General features: G+C 35.1%; 1 protein-coding gene across 2 annotated transcripts in view; it reads right to left on the bottom strand.

Moving 5' to 3' along the window:
• Positions 1-399: 399 nt before the first annotated feature.
• AP3B1 (adaptor related protein complex 3 subunit beta 1) overlaps positions 400-19,583 on the bottom strand; it is a 310,175-nt gene continuing 290,991 nt past the window's right edge. For both annotated transcript variants that reach the window (XM_050946875.1, XM_050946876.1), the window contains exons 25-27: positions 17,960-18,057; positions 12,430-12,568; positions 400-1,162 (exon numbers count right to left, since the gene is read on the bottom strand). In XM_050946875.1, the coding sequence (XP_050802832.1) occupies positions 1,009-1,162; positions 12,430-12,568; positions 17,960-18,057 (391 nt within the window). In that variant the 3' untranslated portion in view covers positions 400-1,008. The remainder of the gene's footprint in view (positions 1,163-12,429; positions 12,569-17,959; positions 18,058-19,583) is intronic.

Genomic DNA, 19,583 nt, shown 5'->3' with positions numbered 1-19,583 from the left:
GACCCTCTGTGGTGTATTGTGGAAATATTCTTTGCAGTGGACCCATATAAACTGCTGGTGAAAGCCACTTTAAGGATGAACTGGTTTGAGACCATTGGTCCACAATTATACAGACCTAGTGTCTCAAGTAACAAGAACACGAAGGTGCTAAAACACTATATTCCAGCCCATAGGCAGCAGATTGTTGGGTACAGCGAGGTGAGGGCTGCACAGTAGTCCTCCTTGCTGACTGTAGATAAGGGGAATGAATTTCTCCCTGTCCAATCCCCTCTAGACTCCTCTGCCAAAAACTCAGGCTTTATGCAACCCTCACATGATATTTACTTCAAATGGGTAAGATTTACGTATTCCGAGTGATGTACAGAGTCAGTGCCCTATAAAACAGAAGAGAAGAGAGAGTCCATTCATAACACCACTTTACTGGAGATGTAACATTTAGAAATATTTGACAATATGGCAGTAGCTGGAAATGACTGTTTATAACAACATGTATGAGGTCAAGCTTACAAGCAGCTTTATTGGACAAATGACATTCTCTAGTAAGTCTACTGTCCTTTTACACGTCTCATACAACAAATCCATCCTATACTATGTAACTTGTACATTCTGCTGGAGTCTCTCTTTTCCATTATAGCTCACTGCTCAGGTAAGCTGATTTTCTCCAAAACTTTATTATCAAATAGTTACCTTTTATAGCAAGAAAAATTGGAGGGGGGAGTAGGAGGAAAGAGAGGGGAAGTACCAGGATAGAACAACTGGGAAATACTTTTAAGAGTGTAGCTAAATGACAGTAAAATATATGTTCTCTGGTTAGCAAGCAGAAAAAAAAAACCCCTTGCATACATGATAGATACACACTAGCATTCTAAAGCAGGAGACAAGAATGTCAAGAGTGTATTCTTCTCCCACTGCCAGATGGAAGGGCTATTATTATAAATGAAAGGCAGCAGTAGTGGATGCCAGGCACTTTTGTTGTGTGCCAGATTCTGAAGTCCAGATGTAAGCAGGTTACCCCTGGGACAGGACAGGCTTCAGCTCCCGCAGTAGAATAGAACCAATCACCGTTTTCTCAGTGTTTATGATGAGCTGTGCTGTAGAGCCTTCCTTCAGCTCCACTGTGACTAGCATCAATGACCCACTGTGCACAGTTTTAGCTGCAAACCTGGAGGAAGGAAAAAAAAATCATGAAGGCATTCATATAAAGCCAGAAGTTGGTAGTTTATTCTCTCTAAAAAGTTATATTAAATTTCAAAACTTTTTCAATTTAATTCAGTACAGGTGACAACGCCTAAATCCCCCTACAAATTCCTCAGAAAAAGGATTTGTGCAGTGCTGCACAAATCGCTTTATTTAGATTTTATTATCTAATAAAGCCACAAAGATTTAGTACAAGATTTTTTGTTCAGTATTATGGACAAGAAAGTTCCTTTAAAGGAAAATTATTGTTTAGATTCTAGTTTTGTGTATTAACACACAATACGTCAACTGAAAATAAGTATTCCATTCTGCACTAATAACTTAAAACCAATTGTATTCACAGTTAAAGGATAATCTTCAGTATTTTATACCAAAATAACTAAATCCAATACTAAAATGATGCTGACATTATGCATTTTCTAACTTGTTAAAATGCAGCCTTTTGAAAATGTTTTCTCTGCATGCCAAGTGATGAATTAATTCAACTTAAATTGCTCAAACTTAATACCCAACATGATATGAAATGATGTTACGTAACAAACTAATCTTTCTGAAACACCAGATCTTCTCCTCTTAATTTATTTTATCTCCAGAGCATTTGACGCACTTTTCTACTGACTAAATATTGTAAATAAAAAGTGAGATCTAACGCTCCATTATTAAATTCCAAGACATAAAGAACCCACTAATTACATGGAATTAAAAGCAAAACTAGACTTTTAAGCACTGCAATTGACTGAAAAGCCATTTTAGGCACAATGAACTTCTGTCAATCCTGTTAATTCATTCTGCATGCACAGCCAGGCCCCAGAGACAGGAAGGATGAGGATGGTAACAGCCTAGTCTTCCATTTTCCACAAGGAGTGCACCACACTTTTGTGTGTGTGTTAGTTATTTGTGAACAACGAAGTTGCTGCACATGGGCTTTTGAAAACACTAACAAGTGTAGAGCAGGTCTGTTACCTACTGTGACCCCACTTTGCAGGGCCAATCCCCTCTCCCCTTTCTGAATGACACGTGTCTGAATCAGAGCCATCTGCCTCAATTTGCGCAACATCTTCAGCCACAATAGGATCCAGTTAGCCCTGACAACAGCTCACAATACATAAAAATAAAACTGCTGTGCTGACAGCACGCTGTCAGCTATTCAAGAGCAAACCAACTGGTCAGTGTCTCATGTCTGACAATTAGCGCGGGCCTTGCAAAGCGTCTACTGAGGTCCTTAGGGAGCTCTTTAATTACCATCAACATAAAAGAGGGAGTTTATCAGGAGATACTCAAAAAACTTCACTCCAGACTTAATTAAAATATTAGTTACTTAAGCAGGGAGCAGATTCTCTTTAAATGAGATGTAATTTTTTAAAAATTATGTTTAAGTACATCAAAATCTCAAAACACATCATACTAATTTAGGACACAAGTCATTTCTCAAAAGTTTCCTATCACAGGTCAATATATTTCTTTTGTCCAGGTTATAGATGTATTCTAACCCATCTTTCTCCAACAGGAAAATCTTGCTTTTTCCTAACTATAAAACCACCACCTTAAAATTTAACTACTTAGTTAGTTGTGTCTGTCATCTTGGCTATTTGCTTCACAATGTAAATTTCAGTATTTCTCATGTTGATTCTGACAGGGTGATAATTATGTAAACAATAGTCTTATTAGTCTCTTTATTTACTTAACACTTGTGTCTTGGGACTACACAGAAGCAGATTATGTCTGAATGCACATATAAAAAGCTCTGTAGTTGGAGTACCTGCAGTGTTTCACAGCCCCAAGGCTCTTTTTACCCCTTTTCTATTAAAAACTGAAAGTGATATAAAGTCAATGTTATGATAAAGCAAACGGAGCCCAAAGCCTCAACAGAGGTCAGTTTTGTTGAGATTGTTTTATACGTGCCATTTAGAACACTAGGTAGGGGATAAACATTATAAATAAAAATTCTCTAATGAAAACGCGAGTCTGTGCATTTGTTGCAGAATCTAAATATGTGTTGACTATTTCACATAAACTATTAGTGTGTATGCAATTACAATATTTACTAAATGTCTGTTCTATTGGACACTGATTTGGAAACACTTATTGAATGCAGACATCTAATGGAAAATCACTTGACTTATTTCATTGTTAAAGAACGAGCTAGTTAAATTGTAAAACTGTTTTGGGCCGTGGAAAGCAAAGTCTGTTCCGTAAAATCCCCAAGATCATTACATTGCAAAATTAGCTACAGTAGAAACATATATTCAGAAGGAATGTACATTTCTGAAGCTAAACTCAGTTCTGAAATGATAAGGCGGCTGATGTTTGGATACAAGATTAATGATCAGTAAGACCACTTGTGTCAATTATTAAGCTATTTTAAAGTAGTGGTTGTTATAGTAGGATTATTTGAGGACCATCTGATTATTAGGATAAAGAGAAGTCTAATCAGATGTTTTACACTTAAGATAGTTAATCCACTAGTATTTTAACAAAATTGTGATCTAATCAACTAGATTTTTAGATATGAGAAAACTATTCAATATCGTTCAGAAATGAAAATAAATCACATATGTACAGTATGTTTACTCTTTATAGGAAGCTGTGGAACATTTTTTGTCCAATAATGTCAGTTTTTATCCATACTTTTTCTACCAGGGTACACTAACATACATACAGGAAGCTATTCCATTTATTATGACATCAGACTTCAGTGCGGCTTTGAAATAATCCTTGGAAAACTACACTGTTGTATCTATCAAGTTTAAATTGTAAATTGTAGTTGTTTGTAGAGGTAGAAAAGACCTTCAGTGGGACATCACTAGGTGTGGAATGTTAACAGCTATTAGAATGGGCCTGCTGTGATAGAGGGTAGCACACCAACAGACCCGCAAAAATACTAAGAGTAAATGAGTACAAGTACGTTTGCCATTAAAAACAAAAAAACAACTTTTACCAGTTGTTACAGAACTGTGAGATCTGTGATAATTCAATTGTTTTATATAGTTAAACAGTATGTTTAAGATGATTTCTACATCATCTAGTTATTTTTCATTTTTAATTTATCCCTCAACCCATTGTTTGTATCAACCAGACTGGAAACTTGAAAATGAAAGTTTTCCTGTCAGAATATTTCTTGCTACAGCACACGTATAATGGTGGGGTGTCATTTATAGCATTACTCACATATACTGGATTATGGGTTTTTTGGGTTTTTTTTCCAGTTAGAAAAAGCACTTGGGTAGGCAGAGGAGGATGTTATGCATGTGCAAAAAACAAATCTTTCTCAACAGGTTAAACAACAAAGAAAAAGAACAGGTAAGTCATATAAGCCTGTCCATTAACCTTGAGAGCTTCAGTTTAAACGTACTGCATCTTTCAAAACTTTTTTTGTGTGCGCACAATTTTTGGGGACCAAAAAGGCATAGTGATCACCATTTTTTATTGAAATCAACATCAGTCAACAGTGATGTATGAAATATAGTTCTTTACTATTTCAATTATAAGGGAAAATTGAGTATCTTAGATATTACAGTGCAGTAGCATTTGCCAAATGCTGACTTTTTAATGGTGATCACTGCACATAAAAACTGAAGTATTTTCTGTTTCTGTAAACAAAAAAAATGACTAAAATTCATGGTCCAAGTACTTCAAAGAATTAAAGAAATTCTTAGTTATCAGACACACTGCAAAAAAAATTGTAATTTACTCTCAATACTGGTTCTTAAATAATTAATATTTATGCAAAACAGTGAGTTAATTTTAGCAGAACATTCACAAACAGAACAGTTGTTTACAACAAAACAAGGATTTGCTACAGTTAATTCAACGGTACTAAGACATACTTTCTCTTCTCATGGACAGTCTTCCTGGTCTCTTATTGTTCTATTCTAAGTTCAATTTTCTCCTGTTTTCTGTTCTGCTGGTTATCAGAAACAGTGACAATGGCCCACTCAGGCTAAAACTTTTTTTTTTCTATCTTGTACATGAAGCCTTCAATTACTGCCTGCTGAAGCAGACAGAATCCTATTAGTAAGAAAGACAATCACAAGATGCAATGCCCTGCCCTAGCCGTACAAAAATAATTAGTCCGAAGTTGACAAATGTGTAATGAAGTTGCACAATAAATGTATGTAAGAAATACTGGTATAAATTAGTCTTCTACTTCCAAATACCAGAGTAAACAGCTATGAAGCCTTATTTTCCCACGGGTTATCAAGAATAAATAATTATACAATTTTGTAATTTCAGGACTCTGAAGTTTTGATTTACTTTGGTTAATACTGTATTTATATACAAGTTTTACTTTGTAATTACCGAAGGACCTCAAAAATGGTAAAATATTGGATATTTATACTGCTTCGTGGTCATAGAAACTTTAGAACTTGAAAAAAGATATACTGGAGACAGATTTAACAGTATATGCCTATATGGTTCTGATACAGGGGTGACCAAAGTTTCTAATCTCAAACGTATTGAAAATAGTAACACATTCGCAAGAAAAGAGCGGAAAATCATTTTTTTATTTTTAAAACTAATGATTTTAATCTCAGAAAATACTTCACTGGCATCAATTAAATTATTAAAAGCAGAGAAAACTAGATTAAAGAGCATTTACACCATAGAAATAATTTTACAATCATTTTGATATCTCTTTTTCATTTTTCAGATAGTGTCATGTTTTCCTGAAAAACAACTTTATTGAATTAAAAAGTTTCCTTAAAATATTCAACATACTTAAGGTTCAAATCAAATTATACTGTGATGATAGAAATATTAAACATTTAGGGGTTTAATGAAAAACATTTTATTTTATGGATAAGCTATGACCAGCTAGGTAGTGTAGCATTTTTAGCATGCTAATATTTTCTGCCAAAAATAGATTCCAGTAGCCTGGCTTTAGCTGCTACTCAGCAATCTCACTTTATCCCTGTGAAAGTTAGATGTGCAAATGAGCCTGTAAGACTTATCTGCTAATTACTATGACTGCTCCATGTAATGGTCAGAGTGGGTGCTACATCCACTTTCAGACTACTTCATCAAATATCTATCATCAACTCAGTAACCTATTCAGCATCTAAGGCCTGAGAACCCAAGTCTGCTTTGCAAAACTTGGATTGGTTAAAGAAGTTGGATCAATAGACCACCATCTCACCACCAACACACAAGAGTTAACCTGTTTTGTTCTTGCATCTGTTTTGTTCTTTGTACTCTTCTGTTCTTAGGGAATCAGGCATTTAATATAAGTGTTTGAGAATTATGTACTTTCCATTTTTGAAAATAAGCTATAAATTTCCTTTTGCAAAAGTGATTTAATCACAGAAAACAGTTTGTCTCACACAAAGTCAACAAATAAAAATGATAAAATCCTTTAGATAAAAAACCCTCTCATTTGGTTATCTTTGCAAATGTTAAATGCTTTTTATTTAAACAATTAACTCAGAGGTCGCTGTTTGTTTTTTCAAAGAAAATGCTGCACATATTCTGCACTTTAATGCATTCAGATACAAAAGCAGTGCTGTCCTCTAGTGGACAGCAAATAAGCTAGGATAGAACAATCTATTTTGATTAACTTAAGACCTAAATAGCTTTCACATACACTTTTAAGATTGCGGAAATCTGCATTTTCTTAAAGTTAATTAAAAAAAACCCTAACCCTATAACAAACATTCTAGCTCCCTGTATTCAATAACATATCTAAGGAATTAAAAGATTCTCAAGGACTGATGTGATACAAAGATGTTTACTTCAAGTATTTCATACCTATTAATCAAAACCTTTGAATGCTGATGATATCTGAGAACTGTATCAGCACTCAGCACTTTTCAATATATAGACCTTTTATTACCAACGAGAAAGTCTCATTTCCGGGAATGATAAACACTTGGATAGGTAACTTGGCAACACCTTCCAGCTACAGCCTCTGAATACTTCTATAAAGGATACATTTCTACTAAAACATTCTACTTCTCTCTTGAGTTAGGAAAAGAAATATTTACTTAAGGAATACTGACCAATAGGGAGGACATTTTCTGGCATTTTATAACTACCTGGAGGTGTAGAAGGCCTGAGGTTTAACCTAGTTGGTCATTAATAACCTGGAAAAATCTTTTCCTAAAAGTCATTATTACTAACATAAATCAAGTATTAAAAAACGCTTTCAAGTTTCCAAAAGTTTTAAAGCTGAAATGCATGTTGGCTTTGATGCAATGTAATACTTATAACTCTGGTCTCCTACCATTAAAAGATCTGAGCAGAAATGTATAGGGAAAGTAGGACTTCATTTTCAATGTTCCACTAGGTTTATAACTGAAGAATAAGGTCTTATGTATCAGTCCTTCATCAATCCAGTAAGAACCAGTTGGAATAGTTAAGTGTTTGGCCTAGGGCACTTAATCCTTTATCTAGACTTTACTAGATACATTAGGAAGCAAAATGGACATCCTGTGCCTATTATAAATATACTTACTTATGCCTATTATAAATGGTTACTCAGTGCAGCTTCTGAGCAGAGTGGGTGTCTGTACCCCACAATTAAGAAGCCACGGAAGCAGAACAATTCCAGCAACTGCTTCATAGGAAGATTTCAGTTCCCTTGAGCTCCCATGCCAGGACCATCTGGAAGCCAAATATTCAGAAGAGGCTTCTGAACTGAAGCGGGGCAGAATGGGTCTTCAGAAAGTGCTACTGCCCTGCCTCAGTATTCTTCAATTGATAAGGCAGACCTCATTGGTTAACCAGTGGGAAAACAGATTTGGGTTCCAATGAGTTAACATGGAATAGTTACAAATATGCCCGTCAATTTCTCTTCTCTGCTTATTCTTAGTATGTGGGTCACGTCCCCTCTTACTGATTGGTTGGAAGCGGCTGCAGCGATTATATATATTGTGCCTTCAGCTGATGGGACTTGCATACCAACGTTAGGCCAGGTTTCTTTTCTCTAAGTTACTAAAAACTGGAAAGTGCTATTCACACAGAGAATCAATTTCCCAGCTGGATCTTTGAGACAGATCCTGAATACACACACAAATACAGATACACAAAAAATACACCCCAATTCTACGATCCCCATACTAACGGGGTGGGAAGATTATTGATTAGACAACATTATCCTTCTCTGAAAACAGAAATTGTATAGTAACCCTAAACTCACTTTCCTTTGAGAGACAGTCTGTTAATCCATCACATCTGGCACATGATAGGCAGTGAAACAACAGGGAGGGATGAGCACAATCAGCATATTAGACTGAAGTACAAGAGGACAGAGAAAGGCTACTGAAGAATCAATGCAGGTACTGTAGGGTTCCATTTTTTGGTATTTTATGAAAATGTGTATATTGGACCAGACTGTTGTTCTTCCACTTTCTTCAGCCAATACACAGGACTTCAATACTCATCTGCTGTAATATACTCATAATCCTGTGTCCCCAGTATATTTTTGATCTAGGTAGAGATGGTGTCATAGTCAGGGCCTTCTTTCTTCTTTGATTTGGGTGACTTCTTATACTGTCTTTTCTTTTTAAGATTAAGCTTCTGGACTCTCAACTATCACTACAGATGTTAAAGTTATAAGAAAGGTAGGTATGCAATAGTTGCATTTTTGTGTTTTGGATTTGGGAAAACGCTGGGAAGAGAATAGTGTGATTCCTGTTGAAGATTTGTTTGGCTGCAGAGTTGACTAGTGTCCTTAGGGCCATAGTGTTGTAATGGAGTATGAGATAACAAATCTCTACTAACAAGGCTTCTAAGTTCTGATGCTGTCTGGGAAGAAGACCTGACCATTACAAAGACCACTTTAACGGTTAGTAATGAGATGGACATTGAACTCATTGTTTCAAAAGCTGTAACAGACCATGAAACAATAGATTAAGGGCAATAAAAAGTTTGAGGTTTCATTATCTCCAACAAGGCAATCCAGCTACATTGGGTTGAACCTTTTCCATATCAAACCAGAAGACTCACCTTATTGCTGCTATGTGTCCTTTCAGAGTGTTGGCCCATGGTCAGGCCATCCTAAAGGAATTTCACACAAGAAAATATGTAGATGACAATGTAGTTATTGTTTCTTTCTTTCTAAGCCACCTCATGCTATCATTTGATGTCACTGAATGTGGATTCTTTGTTAGCTGCAAGGAGAGCTGTGTGAGATAACTGTCTGAATATCTAGCTCAACTCATCTAACTCTGTTCAGCATCCACTTTGCTAGGTTCAGGTTTTTCATTTCACTCAGTGATCAGGCCCTGTGTTAGTAAATCTCTAAAGACAGAAGTTCTATAACAACTGTGTTCCTAGCCACATCAATTTGAAGTACAGCTCAGATGGCCACGAGATTGGGGAAATGAATACCAACTTGGTCAGAAGGGGTTTCAGGGCATGGAGGAGAAGTAATATACTTTCGTATGGCACCAAATGCTGGACACTGAGGAAGAGACAGGAGCAGATCTTGAATACAGTGGAAATTAAAATGTTAAAATGCATGCTTGGAGTTACAAGGATGGACCATATTTGGAACAAACTTATTAGGGGAAGTATGAAGGTGGTACCAATTACAGAAAAGTTGAGGGAATCCAGGCTTAGATGGTTTGGGCATATGAAAAAAAGACTGGAAGAATATATAGGAAACAGGGTTCTTAACGTAGAAGTGGCGGGTATGAGAAGGCCTGGAAGACCAAAAAATAGATGGATGTATGTCATACAATAGGATTTGATTAGCTATGGAGTTTCTGAGGAACTGCTTCAAGACAGACTGGAACTGAGAAGAAAGACTTGAAGATCCGACCTCATACACATGGGACTAAGGCTAAAAGAAGAAGAAGGGGAAGGAATACAGATATCAGAGTGTCTTGGGATGGCCTGGTTCTCCACTCCATTATATTAGTTTAAACAGACAATTCTATTGACCTCAGTGGAATTATACAAGCATAAAACCAAAGCAAAGGAACAGTGAATCAGGTCCAGTGTGTTCTTCACATCTGGTCCTGTGGTCTCTGAGCAACAGATTTCTCTCTTCTGTCTGCTACTACCTACAGGTTGATGAGCTACTATTGTATTTTGGGACAGATGGAAGTGTAGTGTTCAAAGACCATTTTCCTGTGTAGACTCATCTTTTTGAGCTAATTTGCTTGACACTTCAGATGCCTTTTATGTGCATGATATTGAGTCACATTATATGATACTTTGCCGATTACAAGAAGGCCATGATTTTCTGAATTACGAAGTCTTAATTATTCCCACTTTTTTTCAGTGGAGTATGCGAAAGTCTGCAATGACTGTAACCATACTTGTGAAAACTTTTTTTGTGTTGTTAAAAGACCAAATGAGGAAGGGTTTGTAAGGGAAGTGGAAGGATATGAAAGCAAACGTGAGGAACCTTTAAGTGTCTCTATCTGATGGGGATGTGCAATTCTACTTTTTGAAAGTCAAGTGAGGAAATTTGCTGGATGAATGCTGGTGAGGATTGAGGCTCGCGTCTCAATCTGCAATTTCTTGTTCATGGGTGGTCTGTTGAGAACCCTAAAGTCTGTTATGCTCTTCAACCCTCCAGGTTTCTTAAAATACATGAAAAAAATGGAATAAAACTGCCAAGAAATTCTCCTAGAGAATGGGGAGCAACCTACCTTATTGCCTATTTGGAGAAGTGCGGGGCAATGAGAAGTGTGCACAAGAACCAATTTCTGGGGGTTCTCTGATTACCTCAGCTGCACAAAGCAATCTACAGAGTTCTTCTCTAATTCAGTTATTTATCTTCTTATTTGAGCAAGCGTGCTAAAAATAGCAGGCGTATGTTGTAGCTTAGAGCTCAGACCAGGGGGCTGAGCAGCTTTGAAAGCCTGAGTTGCTGCCCAAGTTGCAATGTCCACACCGCTATTTTTTAGCAAGCTAGCACGGCTGTCTACCCAGTCCATGAGGCTTGCTCCCAGCTTCAGCGTAAACATATCCAATGTTATCCCACTAATCCCGTAGTGTCTGAGGTAAAACAGCATTCCATGGCTGACCGTATCAAATGCCACAGGGAAGTGCAGATGACACAATGTTCCTGCAGTGCTTCAAAATGACCTGTTACATGAACGGGCTGAATTCAAACAAAGGAAAATCAGATTATCAATCTTCCGTGGAATGAGTGGTTCCTAGCATTACAAAAGGCTCTCTCAGAAGTGGGTGATTTTCTCAGAAAAACACAGAAATGTTATTCTTGAATGTAAAGCAGAAGGGGTCAGATCTCAACCTGGTGGAGGATGTTCAATTCAGAACAGGCAGGTATAGCTTCCATTTCCTAAATCCTCTTCCAGTTCAGAAATCAGTTCCAGAGATTGACTAGCTGTGAGGGTAGGGGCAGGGATTACTTGTGAAAAGCCAAGTAGGAAAAGCAAATCTTCCAGACATTAAATCTTGGGAATGTCATATCTATGTCAAACAGCATCTCAGTGAGGTCTCCTAGAAAACATTTGGTGTTTAGAGGTCTAGAAATTAAGTGCATCTACACGTTAGACTTGTTTCTGCATTTGCCACATAATTGCACGACTTTTGAAAATTTTAACCAATTTTTTTCAAAAGTCACCTACATTTCAAGGAACGTCAATGGGATTTAGGTTCCTAAATGCCCAAGTCACATTTGGGAGCAAGGCTCCAAAATAATTTAGACACTTTCAAAATATTACCCTTTTTCCTCTAGGTGTCCCCTTCTGTATTTGAGGTTGGACTAGAAAAGGATTGCTACTTTGAGTGGTCTTCAATTAATCTAGGTCTTTGGTGCCTAAGTAGACAGAAAGGATGGGAAGAGCTAGAGTCAGGGCCTGAGTCAACACCCACTCAGGATTCTGTGATGCAGGCCAGGTCAGGAGTTTCTTTGGATGAGGTCATGGATGATAAAATCTTCCTAACCACTGATCAGTAACAGGCTGCTGCATTTTGAACCAAATGGAGATATTTTTAAAGGAAGCCAACAACTAGATAAGTAAGGACTGTTGTAAATCAGGATGTAGGCAGATTGGTAGATCTGAATGGAGAAAGTAGCTTGAGATTGGTTTTCCTTCATGATTACGAAATTTAGATATACAAAAGGAAAGAAAAGCTTAAAAATCAAATCAATCAAGAGAAAATATTTAAAAAATGCCTTTTGGAACTCTGAATCTGGACTCTTATTTTTCTCACAATTCTCAAGTGAAACTCCACTCTACATCTATAAATGTAAGATTATGCACATTGACACCGAATCACTTTGTTCCACTGCATGTGTCAGCCTTAGCTTACCTGTGTATGTTATCTTGACCAGATGGAACAACACCCAAGTTTGCTGCCTTTACCACCTTCTCAAGTAACACAAGACGAGTGGAATTCTGTGGAGCAACAGTGATTGTTGCAGAGGTCTCATTCATTCCAGTCAGCATTCCTGAAACATTAAGAGTAGTGTGTTTTTTTAAAAACTACTTTAGGAAATCTACAAAAACAAATATATGGTCTGTTACTGAATAAGAGCAAAAAGACATATAAACTTCATTTTTCTTGGTTTCCTAGAAGAAAATTACATATAAAATTAAACTATTTATCAAGAAACTGACTTTAAAAAATTGAAGTATGTGTAGATTTATAGAAAAGCCCAATTAACTTGTGATTTTAAAATAATTTAATGTCACTGAAAAGAAAATAGCAATAACTGAACAATGATGTGATATTAATAAATTTGTGTGCAATTAAAGTAGTTCCTTTTCAGAAAGAGTACATAATATAGAATACAGAAAACATACAGATATAAAATATTAAACAAAAATTTTGAAATAAGACAAATTTGAACTATAGGCCACATCTAAAGAACTTTTTCCCATCGTGTAAGAATAAAACCACTATATTCAGTTGTAATTTCATTGCAGATTATTCTTTGAATTTCACATCTTTTTTTTCGCCGTCAGATCAGTTTAATTCATGAAGTTAAAATTATCAGATCAGAAACTGAGAAACACTGTTTACTCTGCTAGAATCTGTCTCTTAAGGAATGTAATGATAAACTATATTTGATTAAAATACATCACTATAAAATACAGCTAAAATGTCAGCCCTCCATGCTATCATATGAATTAAGAAATGGAATAAAAATGAAAGGAGAAATGTAATTCAATAAGGCTATATATGAGAATTTTTTCTTACATCAACACCAAGTGCTTAGAACTGCATTTAGTAGGTCATCTATGTTAATTAAAATCTGGAAGAAACACCCCTAGAGAGTTTCATGAGTCCTTATATGAAAATCCTGCAGGAATCTATGCTATATTCAGATGCTAAAAACTGTTTGTAAAAACAATGAAATTTAGGACCTTAAGTAGAAGCGGTAAAGAATTAAACAAGCATCAGATATTTATATGCACAATAAAATTAAGTAATCAAAACTATTTAAAATGCTCAAAAATCCTACCCTCTTAGAAATGTATACACAATATATTGCAAAGTCCATTCAGATGCTTAATAAATTTGATTTTAAAAAGTCAACATAGCCATACATTAGAATTTGAATCAGTTTTTTTTTTTTTTTACAAAATCTGAAATTCTGGATTAAAAAAATAATAAATAAGTAATACAGGGGATATTTTAGAACATGATTTACTCATGACAAAAGCAAAAATAAATATCTACCTTCTATAAAAAAAATCAGCATTAGCATTATCTAACCTTGGAAACAGTACATTCTGTTTCAGACTGTTTAACTTCAATATTAGGCAAAAGCTTTAAAAACTACATAAGCAATCTAAAGCTGCTTTTAAGCAGAGCACAGGGACTGACATAACACTGCTGAGAGATGTGTGTACTCATTTAGGATTTAAACCTTCTCCATTAAGCTCTATTGAAGAGCAAATGCTGAATAAATGAATGCAACTATGTTTATGTTAAAAGCCTGTTTCCCACAGCATGTAATTAAAGGAAATGTTGTACAAAGCCAGTACTTTTGTCAAGCTCCTGTAAATGGAAAGATGGATAGCACTCAGAGAAGTGAATGCATTGCTTCATATTTAACCTTAACACTCTTGTCATTAATGGTTTGTCTAACTTGTTCTATAAAAGACAAGGTACTGCTCCATTGAAGTAAAATTAAAAAAATCAACTAAACCATGCTTTTCAGAACAGAAGATTCATTATCGTTGACTAATGTATTGGCATAAAGCAAAGTAACATCCTATCAAGTAAGGCACACATTCAATCTGCCTTTCCACCCCCCTTTATTTTTAACTCATGCTGTTTTATTGTTATAGGCAATTTGTACCACTCAGCATGACAGTGTAAACTGAATCAAGATTAATTTACATGCAAAAGAACACTTAGGAGAGCAGCATGGTAAGCAAATGTATTGTCTCGATTGCTGAGGTGGAAAAGAACCTGGAAAGAAAAAAAGGTGCTCTAATTAAGGGGCATCAAATATGATTGCTTGTGGTAGTTAAGGGCCAGAAAATAGTAAATGTCTGACCATTTAAAGAATTAGCATCTTGCTTATTAGGAACACAAGTTAGATGCATAAATCTTAATAAAATTAAATAAACGTGTTCTTTTAATCCCTGGCATTTCTAAATTAAAATGTGCCATGTATCCTTGACTAACTTAAAAATTTTGTAAATTATCAATTACATTTTTATCTATGAAAAAATTGTAAAATGAAGCCAATTAAAACAACTATGTTTATATACTTTAAAAATAAAAATATTAATGGTAAAATACCAATTAATAATCCAGTTATAAAAAACATGTGCCACCTTTAACGTTGCATTACTCATTGGAATCTAAGAAAACTTTGGTCACTGCACAGAAAGGCAATTAATTTGGGTTAATTAAGTATTACAATGAATCAAGAATACACAGCTTGAATAATAAAAGGAAATGAAACTGGAAAAAAAGTTATACTGATGCAAAATACAGCTGATATATTGTCATCTATCAGGGAAGACTGAGCTCAAGTCTATTCCCATTCAAGTTAACTGGACTTTTGCCATTGATTTCAAAAGGAATAGAGTCAGGCAATATGACATGAGGACAGAGGCCCCTGTGCAACAGTCCTTACTCAGATAGAATTCCCACTGAAGCCAAGTGGAGTTTTGTCTGAGTAAGTGCTGCAGATATGGCATGGAATGCTGAAGCCTAAGACTGAAACAAGTATTTAAAATAACAAAATTAATTAGTCCATTGCTTCCAAATGGTCAAATCACAACATTAACTAAGCGGCTGCTCAAGACTGTATGGATAGGCAATGATTTACCCTGAAAGAGGTTTCCCCAGTTCAGAACTAAAGACAGTGAGTTAGTGTTGCACAGCTCAGTATATGATGTTGCCACTAGGAAACCTTCACAGGCATGAATATTCAGCACCGTCTGTACCCCTCCTTCTTATGCAATGGGGGAAAAGGAAATACACAAAATGTGACTCACAATGCAAAGCAGCATAGCGTAACTGAGTGAAGATGGGAAAGAGTAAATTGTTTTCTTGCATGTTGCTATAATGTTGTATGTTCCATCCTTAGTATTCTTATTAGATTGCACATGCAATTTAGACCTAAAAATTCTTAAAAGCCATGTGTATCTTCTCATTTTTCCCCATACAAATTTGTTGCCACCCTTACTTCCCACCTCTCCACCATTTCCTATTATTAACTTTGAATGCAAACATAAAACAAAGTATCTCAAGATACAAGGTTTGAAACATTTTATTTCCAAAATAAGGAAAAAAAAATAAAGTGTAAAAATCGGATTTATTTAGAGAATGAAATAAAATCAAAGTTAACATGGAATGGAAACACATTTGTAAACTTCTAAGCTGACCTACATTTTACTCTAGTAAGATTTGTGTTGCTAAAATTTGAGGAAATTCATTTCTTATTTTGATTTGGGATTTTCATTTAGCAAGCCCATATAGCAAGTCTCTTAAAATACTCCAACCTATTCCTAGAGCTGTGTAACAAATAAATACACATGTAAAGTTTAGAATTGAGACCTCTATTACCAAGAGTTTTCTAAAACAGCTGAAATCTATAACTAAAAAGATGCTATAGAGGAGCGTTTTAAACATGTGGTAAACTTGCCTGCATCAAAGAATGAATTCAGGAAGACAGAAAGAACGACACAGAAATGCCAAGAGACCTTCATGGATTTACAAATACTTCATATAAACAAAATTTCAAATAGCTTTATTCAGAGTAGCCTTTCTGCTCTATTAAACACAGCAAACAGCTGCCAGATTTATTCAGACAAATAATCAACAACCATAGAAGTAAAATGGCAGAAGAAAAAAGAATTTTGGCAACAACTCCACAGAGGACCATAGTGATTCTCAAAGTGCACTTCTTCTATGTTCTCATGGTTCTGTATGATCAGTCAGGGGGAAAAAAGCCCTCAGACAAAGCAAAGCATAGCAAATGATCAAGTATCAAGCAAGCAAGCAAAAAAAAAAAGTGGGGAAAGCAGTACAATAACCTTCTTTATTTACAGTATACCTCTACCTACAATTTTAAGAAGGGAACATTTTAAAACAAATGTGCCAAAGCCTCATTTAATCACTCACCTTGGTTTGCTGAGCAGGTGTAAAGCAGTAAGGCAAGCTTTAGCCAGCAAAGAGTAAGAACAGCAAATAAGTATCAATTGGTTAAGAAAAAAATTCACAATCCTAACTTTTCACTGCAGTGATCAACTTCACAGAAAACAATATAAGTAACAGACTGCATTCTTAATCATTTAAAATATAAAAGTAACTAAGAAATGATGCAAAAGTGATTATTAATAATATATAGCATTGCATAGGATTACTCATTGGTGTTCTTGACTGCTTGATAGATATACTGGGTTTCTGAGCTTTACACAGCCATGAGATGGAGTCCCATGGGTACATTCTCATCTCAGTGGGAAAGGATTTACGCATATAAATCCCCATTCATTGAGATGGATGACAATATACCATTGTAAATTTGAAAATGCATCCAAAGCTCAAGCTTTTGGACTTGAAAAGTATACAGTAAATTTGAACAAAATTCTTAGCTGTGTGCATTGTTCAATTTAACATGTAGTAAAACCAGCTATAATAATTTTTTTATTATTCATACAGTAAGAACCATGCAAATTATCAAATGCATCTGAGTCGAGGCCAAGCCACAATCATGCATTTTACAGAAATGTCGATTTTCTTTAAAAGCACTACGTTAAGAAAATTGTCAGCCGAGGTATAGACAACAACATGGTTCCTTTTTAAAATGCTACACCAAACGGAAGCCAAACAGTTTGTTTTTAATAGTAAGAAGCGTTGTTTTAAAGGGGTCTGATTGTAATGAACTTCAAAGTAGTTGGGAGAAAAAGTACATTAACTCTACACTAGCAATAGCTTGGAATAAAGACTAATAAAAGCAGACATCATTGTATTAGTACACATTTGTATTATTTCTCTGAGCTGGTGGGTCTAAAATTCCTGCCATTAGCACTAATATGAAATGCATTAGTGAGCAATGTTAGGAAACCATAACTCTCAGGGCCAAAAGGTTGATTATGGACTATGTATGAAGAGGGACTGTTTTTTTAAAAAAGTTATATTAATCAGTTGTCAAGTACCACTGGAACGCACACTCTGTGTGCTTCTGAAGGTGTTTTCTAAACCAAGCCATTAGTATGAGATTGAAAGTGAATGCATAGAATAGCATCAATAGCTACATACATGAAGTGATTTCTGGGCATCTGTATAGATGTGCAAGTGAAAAAGCATTGCAGTGCACGCACACGGAAATCAAAAATGCATTTATCAAAGTTACTGAAATAATATTTCTCACCTTGCTCTGTTTTAAAGTCCTTCTCTGACATAGTGACAGGTAAAAGTAGTTCTCCAACAGGGGGCTGAATATTAACATTGAAGTTATCTTCCTTTGTACTGAGAGAAGAGAAATTACACAGAAGTGAACAAATTTTTTTGGTAAGACAATATTTTACATAACCAAAGTTAAATTGGAGCAAATATATTACCAACTGATACTGTAGAACTTACCTTTCTGATTTTCATTTTGCTAATCCAAAATCTTGCTAATTCTCACCAAAAATCTGGCTGCCTCATCCTACTTCCCAGCATAGATGCAAGAGCAAGGTGCTGCAGTGAGCTTTTGTATTTCTAATGTTACTTTTATTGCTATGCACATGTTCTTGTCAACTAAAAAGTATCAGATATCTGAAAACAAACTACACATTTGCTAAAACTCAACCTTACATGATTTTTTAAAAACTGTTTGCAAATTAACAAATGAACAAAGTTCAATAATCAGCAACATCCTAGCAATTAGTGTGAATTAGCAAGATTCTACTTTTCTTGTTTTAATATCACCAGTAAGTCCAAAGAATCTTCTCACGCAAAGTATAATATCCAGGAACAAATATTTTAACAATCTTTCTATTTAGTATGAACGGGACAGAATATTGTCTGAGAAACATAGAAAAAACTAATTTGAAAAGCAAGAAAAATATTTTATCAGTTCAATTTTGAAAACGTCTCATTTTCTGACACAGTAAAAAGTAGGCTACTGGTTGATCAGAAGCCTTGACAGAAACTCTCTCAAAGCTGGGACTAGTTTTCATAACAGCGGATAGTTAAAAAAAAACATACAAACAAACAACAAAATAGCACATTAGCAGTATTCTGCTATTAAAAAACAATATATGTTACATATTCCTTCTTAACCCCTTCCCTTCCCACAAAAAAGACAAACACCGTTCACCTCATTCTCTGGAAGGATCAAATTAGTTGTACCTGAAACGAATTTTACAGAAATTCAAGATATGTGGACATTACCATGTTTCGTTGGCTGACTACGATATGTGACATCCAGTTAAGAATGCATTTACAACTAAAATCTTGTTCTAGCCATAGGGCAAGTGAAATTTTGGAAAGATAAAAAAATCCCTTCATTAACTGGTGTGCCAAATAATCAGCAAATATTGATTGCTTGTATGCCTGAGTTATCCTACTTAAACATATTGGTACAATCATTAGTAGTACAAAAATCAATTGATTAATATCCATGGTATTTAAATTAATCTCAAACATTTGCTATTGATTTTTTATAATGTTTTCACCTTAGAAGTCTGAAATCAGATTGGCTGATGTAGGAAACACATCATGTAGGATGATTAATATAGAAGTCATATTTTTCCTCTGATTAAAAAAATTACAAGTATCTGAAATCAGAAAAATATTTGTTTTATGTCCCAGTTACTGTATTTTAACCAGTTGCTACAAATTTAGCAACAGAAACACTTAGAAGATAAATTTTATATATTCTAAAATTATTTGATTTTTAAAACCCATGATATGCTTTTAAATGCCAAATGTAGATGTGTCAAATGTAATGTAGCAGAATAATAACTGACATTAATACTCTAAATCTAAGCTCAGTAAATATATACGAA

The sequence above is a fragment of the Gopherus flavomarginatus genome, chromosome 3, assembly GCF_025201925.1.
Source record: "Gopherus flavomarginatus isolate rGopFla2 chromosome 3, rGopFla2.mat.asm, whole genome shotgun sequence".
NCBI classification, from domain to species: domain Eukaryota; kingdom Metazoa; phylum Chordata; order Testudines; family Testudinidae; genus Gopherus; species Gopherus flavomarginatus.
The sequence above is the reverse complement of the archived record's forward strand: the minus strand, read 5'-3'. Positions and strand labels throughout refer to the sequence as shown.